The 13,537-nt window shown below is 41.8% G+C and overlaps 1 protein-coding gene across 1 annotated transcript in view; it reads left to right on the top strand.

The window, feature by feature from the left end:
• Positions 1-13,537, top strand: part of LOC126484431 (cytochrome P450 6k1-like) — a 132,182-nt gene that overhangs the window by 106,800 nt on the left and 11,845 nt on the right. Inside the window, exon 6 of the mRNA XM_050107946.1 lies at positions 9,206-9,427. Within this exon, the coding sequence (XP_049963903.1) occupies positions 9,206-9,427 (222 nt within the window). The remainder of the gene's footprint in view (positions 1-9,205; positions 9,428-13,537) is intronic.

Genomic DNA, 13,537 nt, shown 5'->3' with positions numbered 1-13,537 from the left:
CCGCTCTCGCGGCCCTTGTCAGTTTTCGTGACCGGTGCCCCAACTTCGCAGTCACGTAATTCCTCAATTAGCCTCACAACCCCGCTAGCCAACAGCACTCAGTAAAACCATCCAAGCCCGACATCGCTTAATTTCGGTGATATGATGGGAACCGGTGTGACCACTGTGGCATGGCCGTTGGCTCTTCCATTCATATAGCTAAAAGAATTTACTTTCTCATATTGAATAGGCACTTTTTGTACGTAGCCTGACGCGTCCTCCTTCGAATGTAAATAACGTTCTACTTTCTCACACGTAAAAGATCACAGCGAAAATTTTAGTACGTGGTCTGACGCTAGCTGCTTCACATGTAAATAAAATTTGTACACCTTAACATTAACCTCCCAGTATCGCTGTTTCTAATATCTCTGCCCGCTGTTGATCTGAAGCAGCAGTAGTGCAGCTGGAACAGCAGGAAATTATTAGCCGACTTTTTCCGAAAATCCAAGACGTGAGACGACATCGTGCCTCTCAAATCTGGGACGTTCTCGAGAGTACCTGAGCTGCAAGTGGGATTTGCAAACTATGGAGCTCATGAGGACGAACTCCCTGACAAACAATACGCACCACACTACGACAGGAAGAAGACGCTTAAGTAAAGTAAAGCAGATCCCGCATTCTTACAAAGGCCTTCACAAGAATTACAGTTTCAAGGTGTAAGCTGAATGTGTTGCGATGTCAACATCAGAGAAAAGGACAATATCTGTAGTTAATAGCACTCTGAACCATTCACCAGTCTCCAGGTTGAAAATATTCTGTGAAACACAGACGTAATATACACGTGACTGGATTACGTTCTGCAACTTTTTCATGCTTCACATGCAGCTGATGTTATCTCGGATACACCAAGCAATACGAGGCACAGGCAAGACACCGAATTCGTATTGTGGGGGACGGTAATCAAGATTAATATTTTCCTTTATTTCCTTAAATTGCTTGAGACGAATGCTGGGATGTTTTTTTTCCTTTTTTCTCTAAAAACACGACTGATTTTCATTCCCATTCATCCCCTATAAGAGCTTCAGGTCCTGTCCAGTGACCTCGCCCTCATGTGACATTAAAACCTAATCTTGAACTCTTTTTTTTTCGGGCAACTGTCATTGTGTTTCTGTAACTACAGGATTCTTTAAGTTCACCAACTTTTAAATTGTAGATTTAATTGCGTTGGCACAATTACTCGTACATGACATGTTGTATAAGATATTACGTTACTTGTAGTAACATAGATTACTCGAAGATTTTCGCTGATGTTGTTCACAGAAAGCTTTGAAGGTGTGCACCTTCCTCCATTACACAAAATACCCTTTCCTTTTTTCTTTTCGTTATTATTGCTTCTTTCTTTCGGGTTGAGGAAGGCTTTCAGAGGCTACAAACCATTGCTGTTATGAAACTTCCTGGCAGATTAAAACTGTGTGCCAGACCGAGACTCGAACTCAGGACCTTTGCTGTGACGACGGGGCGTAGCTCAGATGGTAGAGCACTTGCCCGCGAAAGGCAAAGGTCCAGAGTTCGAGCCTCCATCCGGCACACAGTATTATTCTGCCAGGAAGTTTCATATCAGCGCACACTCAACTGCAGAGTGAAAATCTCATTCTGGGCATTGCTGTTAAGGTGAGACAAATTTCAAATGTTAATAACAGTAAGATAATTTCTGATAATTATAAACAAAAATTTTCTAACACAGGTATTATCAGTCCAATCGGAATGTATGAACACTCCGATGCAGAGGGATATTTCATTCCTGAAACAATATCCTAGACTGTGACTATGCCATTTCTCCATTATACAGGATGGTCAGAGACAGTCAGAAAAGCTTGTAAGGGTGTTTGCTAGGAAGGTTATGCTTAGAAATAATTGTTAAGAAAAAATTCCATATTTTGCACCGTTTACGGATTTGTTAACATTGAAGTTATCCAACCAGGCCGTTGCGAGCGCAATTTCAATATGCCTGCTAGAGACGGAATTCTTCGTTTGGTTTCCTGAAGACCGAACGAGAGGGTGATACAAAAATTGGGCATCGGACGGTAGTTACGATCGAAACCGGGCCAAAGCCTCAGCAGTCTCGTGCGCTTTTGTCTACGCTATGAGAACTACTGACACTAATTGTATCTGGAGGGGCGCTTGATTTTCCGAGCGCAACGGCCTGTTTGGCTAACTTCAATGTTAATTAACTAGGAGACGACGCAACGTATCGAATTTTTTTCTTAACAACTATTTCTCACCGCACCAACCTTGCAAACGCTTAAAAGTTCTTCACACTGTTTCTGGCGACCCTGTATACTTTCTAGCAGGAGTGATAACGCCGAAAGAGATGCAAGGGAACTTCTATGAAGTTTAGAAGCTAAGAAGGAGCTACTGGCGCAAGTATTAATTTGAGGAAGTTTCACGAGTAATGCGTAGATATTTTTCGGTTAAAGTCTCAGTTTCGAGTCCTGATCCGGCACACAGTTTCATTCTGCCAAGAAGTTACAAAATGTATATATTACTGTGGCCATTGGACGTTAGAAGCATTAAAAAATCTACTGGGGCTGTTGAGTGCAAGAGGGTATTCGCCCATTCTAGGGTAAGAGTACGTCGTGAACTATTTGAAATGATGACTGATAATTCTCACTTGCTAATACGACACTGTTCAGCCAGGTACTGGAATTATTTTCGTTGTTGTAATGCATATCTGGGATGACATGGAGCATTTGATAATTTACCACCGTCAACAAAGAGCAAACAACACAGTAATGTCCTATCTGATAGCGACCATCCTCTTATTCGTATACAGCACGCCACAGGAGATTCGCGCCTTTAAAAAAAGTAATGATATATTCCTTCGCTGTCGAATTATAACAGAATTGTTTGCAAAAGGCTGCTCAAATGCAAGAATGCTATTCGATCACTTCACGCAAAGCTGCCCGACGGAAATATCCGAATCGGCCAGTATTCGATGTGTAACCTCCTTAGTATTAGGGAAAGGGGAGAGGAAGTAGATGAAGACGTAGATATGACACTGCGACAAGAATTTGACACTCAAATAACAGGTCGGACTCAAGGTTGACAACATTCAGTCATAAATCATTGGCATAATATTCAATGACAAAACTACTGTAATCGTACTTCAGAGTGGAATGTGTATGAGACAAACGAAACACCTGCAGCCTTCAAGAAGACTGTAATAATTCCAGTTCCCAGTTCCAAAGAAGGCAGATTTTGACAGATGTGAATACTACGAAACAATCAGGCTAATAAATCACGGATGAAAAATTCTGGCACAGTTTATTTAAAGCACAATGGAAGGGCTTATGTAAGGCGGGTTAGTTGAAGACCTGTTTGTGTTGCGGATAAATGTAGGGACACGCGAGGCAATATTGGCCATATGATTTACCTTAAAAGATTGACAGAGAAGGCAGACCTACGTTTACAGCATTTGTAGATTTAGAAAAACCTTTTGAAGAATATTTGCTGGAATACACTCTTTAAGATTCTTCAGGGAGCAGTGATAAAGAGCAGTGAGTGAAAGGCTATCTACAACTTTTAAAGAGACTAGACTGTAGATTTTACAGTTGAAGTACTTGAGAGGGAAACAGTAGTTCAGAAGGAAATGAGATAGGACTGTAGCCTACCTCCGATGGGATTCAATCCTTACAGTGACAAAGCAGTATGAGGAACTAAGCCAAAATTTAGAAGAGGAATTAAAATTCAGGGAGAAGAAAGAAATACCCTAACTTTTGCCAATGGCATTGTAATTTTGTAAGAGACGTTAAAATACTTGCAAGACGAGTTGAACGGATAAGTTAGTTTTTTGAAAAGAGGTTATACAATGTGTAAATGTAGACATTTCCGGCGTATGCCAATAATGGAAAGCTGTTATGTTTCCAACCGGATGGCACCACCAGGATACCATGACATTTCAGAGAGGGCCATAGTTTTCCCCTTCTGGCAAAGTATGATACCCGTCGAAAGGTCATGTATGTTAGCTCTGTCACCCGACTGTAAACCAGCGAACCTTCCATCGCGTTATAAGATAAACATCATCAACAACAAACATAGGCAGTTGGATTTAATACAGTCAAATCAGGCGACACACTTCCTCGGATTGTGTCCCACCGAAATCTGAGCCCGGCGCATGTCTTCCACCAAACTAGACTTATGTGGCAGATCCAACTTAAATCAGTCTCAAGAGATATTCATAAATACTTGAAAGTCGTGAGCCACTGCTGTGATGAATCGCTGATTTCGTAGTCAAACGACATCTGACAATTCTATCTCTTTTATGCAAATTGCACCACATTAATTTTTGCCTAGAGTTATCTGCCAAGATTTGCACCAGGCACTGTTACAGTGCAAGTCTATCTGTATATAACTACAAATTTAAGACGGTATCACAGCTATGATTCTTCAAATAGCCTTATAGAACCATAGACGGTGTACCGAACATCATTTAGGCGCATGCATATTGTGGACATTACTGGCTCTATTGTTGTACGCCCGATGACACCCCCATTTCTGACGCTGCTTCTCCATTAAGGAAGACGTGCTTTTTGCTACAAAATATTCAGTTCAATCATAAACGCATTATTATATTTTACTGGTATGTATTTTGTTTACTATGCGACAGTGTGGAACTTTACCGAAGGCGTTCTTTGAGTCAATCTGATCTCCGCTTTCTATTAGAATCCGGGCACCACACTGAGGCCGATGCACAGTGACTAGTTTTCCTGTCCAGTGCTCTGGGTGAATTAATTCGGCTGTTCGGAAAGGGAAGCCGACATTTTCCGCCCGTTTCTGGCCGGCCGGTAACGCCAGAATCGAGAAAAACGCCCTGTAATTTTTCTCAAACGATTTAAACAAATTATTGGCTAAAACAATCATTTTTGCATTACTTACAGCTCTATACGTCAGCTTCAGGATGACCTGCCCATCATTTTGTTAATGGTCATAATTATTGCGATATTAACACTTCAATAAAACACTATGCGAAATTAGAAAAAGTTTGAAATGAAAAAAAAAGAGGTCGCTATGGCTTTGTGTTGGGTGCATATTACATAATATGTTGCTGTATATGAAACTCAGCTAAAATACTGAATTTTTCTTTAGACTTGGGTGGAGGTCTTATCTGTCACCAGTCTCAAGAAAATTGATCTGATGTAGCACACTTATTTACGACTGCGCGCGCCAGCCGTATAGCCAGAATGAAATATCCACAACATTCCTCATATTTCATAAACGATTTGAGATATCAAAAAGAGATTTTGGCATACGACAATCACACAAAACTTCATGAGCTACCATTTTATTCCAGTAACTACAGACTTCTTCGATGAAAGATAACACGTTCATTTTAGTACTGAGGATGCACTTGTTCGTAAGCTAATGACCTTACTTTGCCTCATTTCCTTACTAAATAAACTTAATGAACCACTGTTTCAGAATTTTCTCCCAATCGCATCTGCACAAAATTTTAAATTGACACTATGTAAACTCCTCTGTGTTTTGCCAAAAGAAGCAAATTTTAATATGGAAATAATAGAAATATAGGCTTTACTCAAAATACGCCACTCGTGATGCTTCTCTGCAAGTTACAAATTGTTAACGAGCCAAGTGAAAACAAATCGCTGCTTTTGTTGCACTTTTCAGAGTGACTCTTTTCAGGTAGTAACCAAAGCAGAGGTGTCACTAGATCTTTTTGAATGGTTACCATACAAGTGTGGATGTGGACGGGCTCCACTTAATATTTAGAAAAAAAAAAAACTCAACTTCTGAGGTCATCAGTCCCCTAGAACGTAGAAGTCCTTCAACCTAACTAACCTAAGGACATCACACACATCCATGACCGAGGCAGGATTCGAACCTGCGACCGTAGCGGTCTGGCGGTTCCAGACTGTAGCGCCTAGAACCGCACGGACACTCCGGCCGGCCCTCCACCTTTAATCCACGTTCATAACACATCAGCAGGACTTAAATTACTTCTACGAACGCAATGTGGTTTACCAACGGCAACACATGCATCTGATATTGCAGAATATGACCACACAGTCTCACACCACATTGGAGTCTTTTAATCGGCGACAGCCCTAGGGAGAAAGGTTTCCACCATGTAATTGCAGCAGTATTATTCTTGTCGATGCAAAATACATGTACTTTGGTCCTGTTACATCAATATTTTGTTTAGTTTGGTGATAACTCGGTCCACAGCTTTTGTCAAATTTTTAAATGAAATCAGTTCCGCTTTTAGCTGTTAAAACATTATTTATTGCAATATGATGTCATTTTCAAGCATTTTGGGATTTTGTAACCCACTTAGTAATACAAAGCCGTGATATACTGTGTAAGAGTAGTTACATGACGTGCTGTGAATTTATCAACTGTTCCATATACCATATCCTCTACAGAGCTGGTGAAATAATGATGTAAATACTGAAGTTTAAATTTCATGTAGTGGGCGTGGTAACTGTATCACAAAAGCGGCAGAGACATCTGCAACAGGTGATAAATTCACAACACCTCATACAACCGGCTCTTACGCAGCATGGCGCAGCTTTGTGTTGCTGAGTGGGTTACAACGTCCGACAATGCTCGAAAATTACAACGTATCGAAATTCTAGTTGAAATAAATAACTTTTTAACAGCCAAAACCGGAAACGATTTCATCGAAAAAGATATTTTCTTTCTTCGTGTTACCGACGTTCCTCTGCAGGACCTTTAATAGTTGTTAATTCAGATGTCTCTTGTGGCAAGACGCGCAGCTTAGCATGCGAATGGCTCATATCACTGTTTTTGGGATGAGCGGCTTACACTCTAAGCATATTTTCGAGAGGTTCTAAACGTCCGAGATCACGCAAATTTCTTGCGAGAGGGGCTGCAAGACAAACGTTGTTCATCGCGGATAGCCTTACTCACTAAACTTGGAATGTCAGAAATTGCTCCGCATAGTACGACATAATGACCGCAACGCTCAAATCAGAGGAATTCGGGCTCATTCAGAGGACTGACAACGGGTTTTTTCCCCGTATGCCATCCGAGTGTGCGATAGAGAGAGAGGTGAAGAGAAGGGGGTGGGACGAGATGGTATTAGTACATTATGCATTCCCTGCGACATACCGTGCAATGGCTTACGGAGTCTAATAGATGTAGACGCTCGCCGCTTCCTATTGACCACGTGTGGGAGGTAATCGAGTGAGTTCTGATCAGTCGCTTGTCACCGTCGGTCTCCAATTACTGCGCACAGAGTGTTGCCTCGGGCTTAGCAGCTCACGGGTGCACATGGACTCCACCAGAAGCGTCAAGTGAAGAGTCTTGGCGCCCACAGGTGAAGAGGACAGGAACTGGTGCGTGGTTGCGGAGCGTCAGGGAGCGATTAAGGATAGGACGTTCACTCACAGTGATTTTATTTCATTTTATTTCACGAACGTCGCAGATATGTTGTCACCGTTTTAATACTTTTAAATACACTCCTGGAAATGGAAAAAAGAACACATTGACACCGGTGTGTCAGACCCACCATACTTGCTCCGGACACTGCGAGAGGGCTGTACAAGCAATGATCACACGCACGGCACAGCGGACACACCAGGAACCGCGGTGTTGGCCGTCGAATGGCGTTAGCTGCGCAGCATTTGTGCACCGCCGCCGTCAGTGTCAGCCAGTTTGCCGTGGCATACGGAGCTCCATCGCAGTCTTTAACACTGGTAGCATGCCGCGACAGCGTGGACGTGAACCGTATGTGCAGTTGACGGACTTTGAGCGAGGGCGTATAGTGGGCATGCGGGAGGCCAGGTGGACGTACCGCCGAATTGCTCAACACGTGGGGCGTGAGGTCTCCATAGTACATCGATGTTGTCGCCAGTGGTCAGCGGAAGGTGCACGTGCCCGTCGACCTGGGACCGGACCGCAGCGACGCACGGATGCACGCCAAGACCGTAGGATCCTACGCAGTGCCGTAGGGGACCGCACCGCCACTTCCCAGCAAATTAGGGACACTGTTGCTCCTGGGGTATCGGCGAGGACCATTCGCAACCGTCTCCATGAAGCTGGGCTACGGTCCCGCACACCATTAGGCCATCTTCCGCTCGCGCCCCAACATCGTGCAGCCCGCCTCCAGTGGTGTCGCGACAGGCGTGAATGGAGGGACGAATGGAGACGCGTCGTCTTCAGCGATGAGAGTCGCTTCTGCCTTGGTGCCAATGATGGTCGTATGTGTGTTTGGCGCCGTGCAGGTGAGCGCCACAATCAGGACTGCATACGACCGAGGCACACAGGGCCAACACCCGGCATCATGGTGTGGGGAGCGATCTCCTACACTGGCCGTACACCACTGGTGATCGTCGAGGGGACACTGAATAGTGCACGGTACATCCAAACCGTCATCGAACCCATCGTTCTACCATTCCTAGACCGGCAAGGAAACTTGCTGTTCCAACAGGACAATGCACGTCCGCATGTATCCCGTGCCACCCAACGTGCTCTAGTAGGTGTAAGTCAACTACCCTTGCCAGCAAGATCTCCGGATCTGTCCCCCATTGAGCTTGTTTGGGACTGGATGAAGCGTCGTCTCACGCGGTCTGCACGTCCAGCACGAACGCTGGTCCAACTGAGGCGCCAGGTGGAAATGGCATGGCAAGCCGTTCCACAGGACTACATCCAGCATCTCTACGATCGTCTCCATGGGAGAATAGCAGCCTGCATTGCTGCGTAAGGTGGATATACACTGTACTAGTGCCGACATTGTGCATGCTCTGTTGCCTGTGTCTATGTGCCTGTGGTTCTGTCAGTGTGATCATGTGATGTATCTGACCCCAGGAATGTGTCAATAAAGTTTCCCCTTCCTGGGACAATGAATTCACGGTGTTCTTATTTCAATTTCCAGGAGTGTATGTGTTGGGTTTCCGCCACCTGATCGCTGGACGCATTATTGATTTGTGTTGACTTTGATCAAAATGGTTGAATGCTACCAATTATCACTGACAAGATACCGGTATAACAACCTCTACATCACTTCCGAGAAATGGGTGGTATTGAAATCTGAGAGCGTCAGCGAAGAAACAGAGCTAACCTCCTTAAGTAGGCTGGGGACTCAGAGGAAATATTACGTCATTTCATTAAGATATTTTGTAGGGTCACCAAACTGTCGTTGTTTCTTCTTGGTTGCTAACGTCAAAATAATCCAATCCAACTGCAGATTTCTCAGTGGAAGACCTGGCGGCAGAGTCTTTTGGGTTCTTCATCGCTGGCTTCGAGACTTCGAGTACCACAATTAGCTCCAGCCTATACGAACTGGCGCTGCACGAGGATATACAAAACGAGCTGCAGCACGAGATAGATTCTGTACTGATGCGACACGATGGCAACATCACGTACGACGCCATAACAGAGATGTCCTACCTGGACAAAGTTGTGTCTGGTGAGTTCCATACATTTATTTTATGACATGTTAAAATACTTCACGTTTGACAGATAATATATTATGGCCAATTTTTTCGGTTTTAATTTGTGCAGCTTCTTTTAGCCGAGCCACAGATACGACGCATAAAAAACAAAAAACTACAGATGATGTCGTGCATGGTATATTTCCGCGCCACCTGTTAATAGATTTGAGTTAATTCTGAGAATTGAAGTCTCTGTGTTCAGTAATATAATGGACGAGTTCATTGAGCGTCGGATCGTGATTTTGTTGGTTTGGTTGGTTTGTGTGGGGAAGGAGACCAGACAGCGTGGTCATCGGTCTCATCGGATTAGGGAAGGACAGGGAAGGAAGTCAGCCGTGCCCTTTGAAAGGAACCATCCCGGCATTTGCCTGGAGCGATTTAGGGAAATCACGGAAAACCTAAATCAGGATGGCCGGACGCGGAATTGAACCGTCGTCCTCCCGAATGCGAGTCCAGTGTCTAACCACTGCGCCACCCCACTCGGTCGTGATTTGCAGTTTCACAGTTTGTTGTAATAAAATGGACGAGTTCATTGAGTGTCGGATCGTGATTTGGAATTTCACAGTTCGTAACATATTTCTACTCCAGATTTCAAGTTAATGTTCATGTATAGTGTGATACGAGGTAAAAAAGTGTTTTATGCGTATCGATTCGCAATGAAATTATGTGGTTAGATTACAGCAAAGCAAAGAAAGTTACAGCCAATAAGGTATAGACCAGCTAATAATTTCTGATAAATATTTTAATTTGCCTTTCAATGTTACAAAAAAGAGACTTGCCAAATACGTGATAAATTTAAAATTTAAAACCAGTTCGGAAATGAAGGGCGACGTAAAACAATGCGCAGCGATTATGGGCTGCATATTCGGCACAGGCAGCAACATGGAGCCTCAGCAAAGCTGAATATATCGCTGGTAACTATTTCTTTGCCTAAATCTAACATCACAGGATGCGGTTTTGTTTCTTTAGCAACCCTCTTAGAGGGCATGATAAATCAACATCGGTTCAGTTTTCTTGTTTCAGCTGAAGTTTCCTTAGGACCACACTTTTTTCATTCTTCGAGAATGTTGTTCATTCCCTCATTTCTTCCAGTTCTTGATTTGGTTCTGCAGTTATGTTCTGTTTCTTATTTTCTTCTTTCACGTATTCAATATCTCTTCATACCATTCTCAACCATGTAGTTTTGGATTTTGTGATTATTTGCTAAGTCAAAGATTTGTTTGATTATTCTGTCATTATTGGTCAACATTCGTTTTCTCGTTACGTTTGTTCACTTCTCACCTTTCACATATAGTTCTGTATGTCATCTTATTCCGGATTTTGAATCACTGCTGCTTTAGGGCTCTTATATTTTTCTTAGGAGTCTTTTTTGTTAACTTTTATATCTTTGCGATCCCTTCCATAGTTTTCAGTGTTTCACTGCACACAGTGTTTTAGGGCTGACGACAGATTCATAGTGTTTCAGTTTTGTGTTCCAGAAGTAAGGCTTTTTAATACTTTTGTTTCTTGTTATTTGAAAGGGCCTTTCCATTTGTAGTAAGAATATTCTAATCTCTACTGTTATCTTTTCCATCATATTTTTTGTATCCATTCTTCCAGATATTTAAATAAGTCTACTCTAAAAATTTTGCTGTCGTCTGTTTCAAGCTGTTAGGACGCGTTCATGACGTTTGTCATGAATTGAGTTTCTTAAAACGATAGTTGTAATCCTACGTTTGCTGCTTTATGTTGTAGTTCTGTAATTTTTTTTTCTTGTGCACTTTCAAGTGAATCTGCAATAAGAGCATTACTATCTACGTGTGCTAGACAGTCTACAGTGATCTTCATTGGCTTTGTTCTTGTTTGTATACCCTTAATATCGAAACCTTCCTCCATTATCTAATCAGTTTTTCAAATGCACAGTAGGGGTAAAAGCCATTTCCTTTTCTTATACCTGATTTCATTTACAAAGTTTCTGACAATTCTCCCATAAACTCTACTTTTCATGTTGTGTCGGTTACAGTTGATTTAATTATTTCTGTGGTTTTCTGGTCAAAAGACTCTTATAATGTTTAATTATGTATTTGTATTAACAGAATCGAACGCCTTTTTAAAATCTACAAATGCTATTACGTATTTCAAGCATCAATTTGTCCCAGTTTTTATGATGTGCTGTACGTTTTTGACTTTTTCTACGCAAGACCCCCTCTTCCTGAACCTCCAAGATACTCTTTTAACTCTTCTTAGAAGTGCCTTTCTACAAAATTTTGTAAACCAGTGGCGAGAGGTATATTCCTTTAATTGTTTGATGTGTTTTACCCATCTTTATATGTAGGGTATGTCTTAGGGCAGATGTCCATTTTGCTGGCTGGTTGTTTGTCAAGTCTCTTCCCCTGGTGCTGAACTTGCGCCGTGATTTCTTTAATTTCTACAAATATTAGTGGCTTCTGGTCTGGATCTCTTGATGTTGTGTTGACAAAATTAAAATTTTCTGGTGGTGGAAAGCAGATGTGTAAGTGATAGAAACATTCTACAAATATTATACAGCTTTCGTTGTTATTTTATGCAGTTTTGGATCATTAAACTGTAAGCTTGTAGGTGTCTTTTTCTTAAGGTGGTTTGGAACGCTCTGCAGAAGCGCCTTTCGTTGTCTTGTTTAAACTTACATTCTTTTGTTGTCAGCTGATCTTTCATATGTTGTAGTCTGACCATCTAAAGAGCTTTTGACGTTGTTTTTCTGGCTTCTATAAAGGCTCCTCATTTTTATTTGCATTCCATTGTTCCAGGCTCTCTGTCTTTTGAATAATAGATCATCACAGTCATCATTCCACCAGGCGTGCACGTGTTTATTTTTGAGGAGGATGGTATCTTCTACTGCTCCTGTTTTGTGTTTTTGGAATTGTTCCCACGGTTCAGACATATTTTTCTTAGTAGTGCTTTATAATTTACGTCTTTAGGTAAGTTGATTGCGCCGTATTTTTAGACAGGTACTGGGTCCTTTTTAATTATGCATCTAATTTATATCTTCATTATGTAGATATAATATTCGGACTGCAAACAGCATTTTTAACGACTTCAATATTATTTGCATTCCGGAGTGTTTACATAATCTAGTTATTCCTCTCCATTAATCGGATTTGGTGATACACATGTAGTTTGCTTCCGAGGAAACTTCTTGAATACCACATACATTAGAAGTACACCACGTCCTCCATATAGGCTAGTAAGTTGTTTTCCATATGTCTTAGTTCTTTCATTGCAGGACACCTTCCTACTATGGACCTGTGATGTTGTTCCTCCAAGTAATATAATTTCTTGATGCAATTCTGTTTAACATGCAGCCAATTATTTGCCAAAATTCTTGTGTTAGCACGTCTTGTACTCTTTTTTTCCTTTAATTTATTGGCAAATGTGTGTTTACAGTAGTGTTTGTTGACTTAAAGGGTAATGTGGAAAGCCTTTCACTTATGGACTGAAGTTCTATTAATGAGTCTAACACTTTTTTCTTTACGATGACTCCTTACCAAATTGTGATATATTTTACATAATACTCTTTCCTGATTTATCTTTAAAAGTTCGGAATCCTTCTAAGTCAGATAGGTGTTCGTTGGTATACTTTGTCTCTTGGAATGCAGTTATTATAGTATTCTTCTTTTTGAGGAACTATGTTAATGTTTTATGTTTACCTGTTTTTAGAAAGGAGTTCATATTAAAGGTGGTAAGATAACTTACATTCTTATGTTTGATTTTGCGTCTTTGTGGCTTTAGTCAGATTGCAGTGCGCTCCGACTCAACTTTTGCATAATGTTATGAGCCCCCAGAATCCCATTTCATTATCTTAGAAGAGAGACTCTGGTTATTCCCTGAGGTAGAATCTCTTACAAAGTACATTGTTGTGATGATTCCTTTAAGTGTTAGAGGAAAAGACTCTGTGAAGGTACAGATCGAGGTTGTTAGTTTCGAAGAGAAAATTTTCAGTAGCACGTCTGTCCACTTTGCCACTTGCTACAAGTCAGACGCGAAGTGGATTTCGCAGGATATCTCGCCAGGCTACTCTGGCATACTGATGGTCTTGCTCAACACATTCATGACCTTTGAACATCCCA

This window comes from Schistocerca serialis, chromosome 6, assembly GCF_023864345.2.
Source record: "Schistocerca serialis cubense isolate TAMUIC-IGC-003099 chromosome 6, iqSchSeri2.2, whole genome shotgun sequence".
NCBI classification, from domain to species: Eukaryota; Metazoa; Arthropoda; class Insecta; order Orthoptera; family Acrididae; genus Schistocerca; species Schistocerca serialis.
Note: the sequence above shows the minus strand (reverse complement) of the source record. Positions and strands in the feature narration are given on the sequence as shown.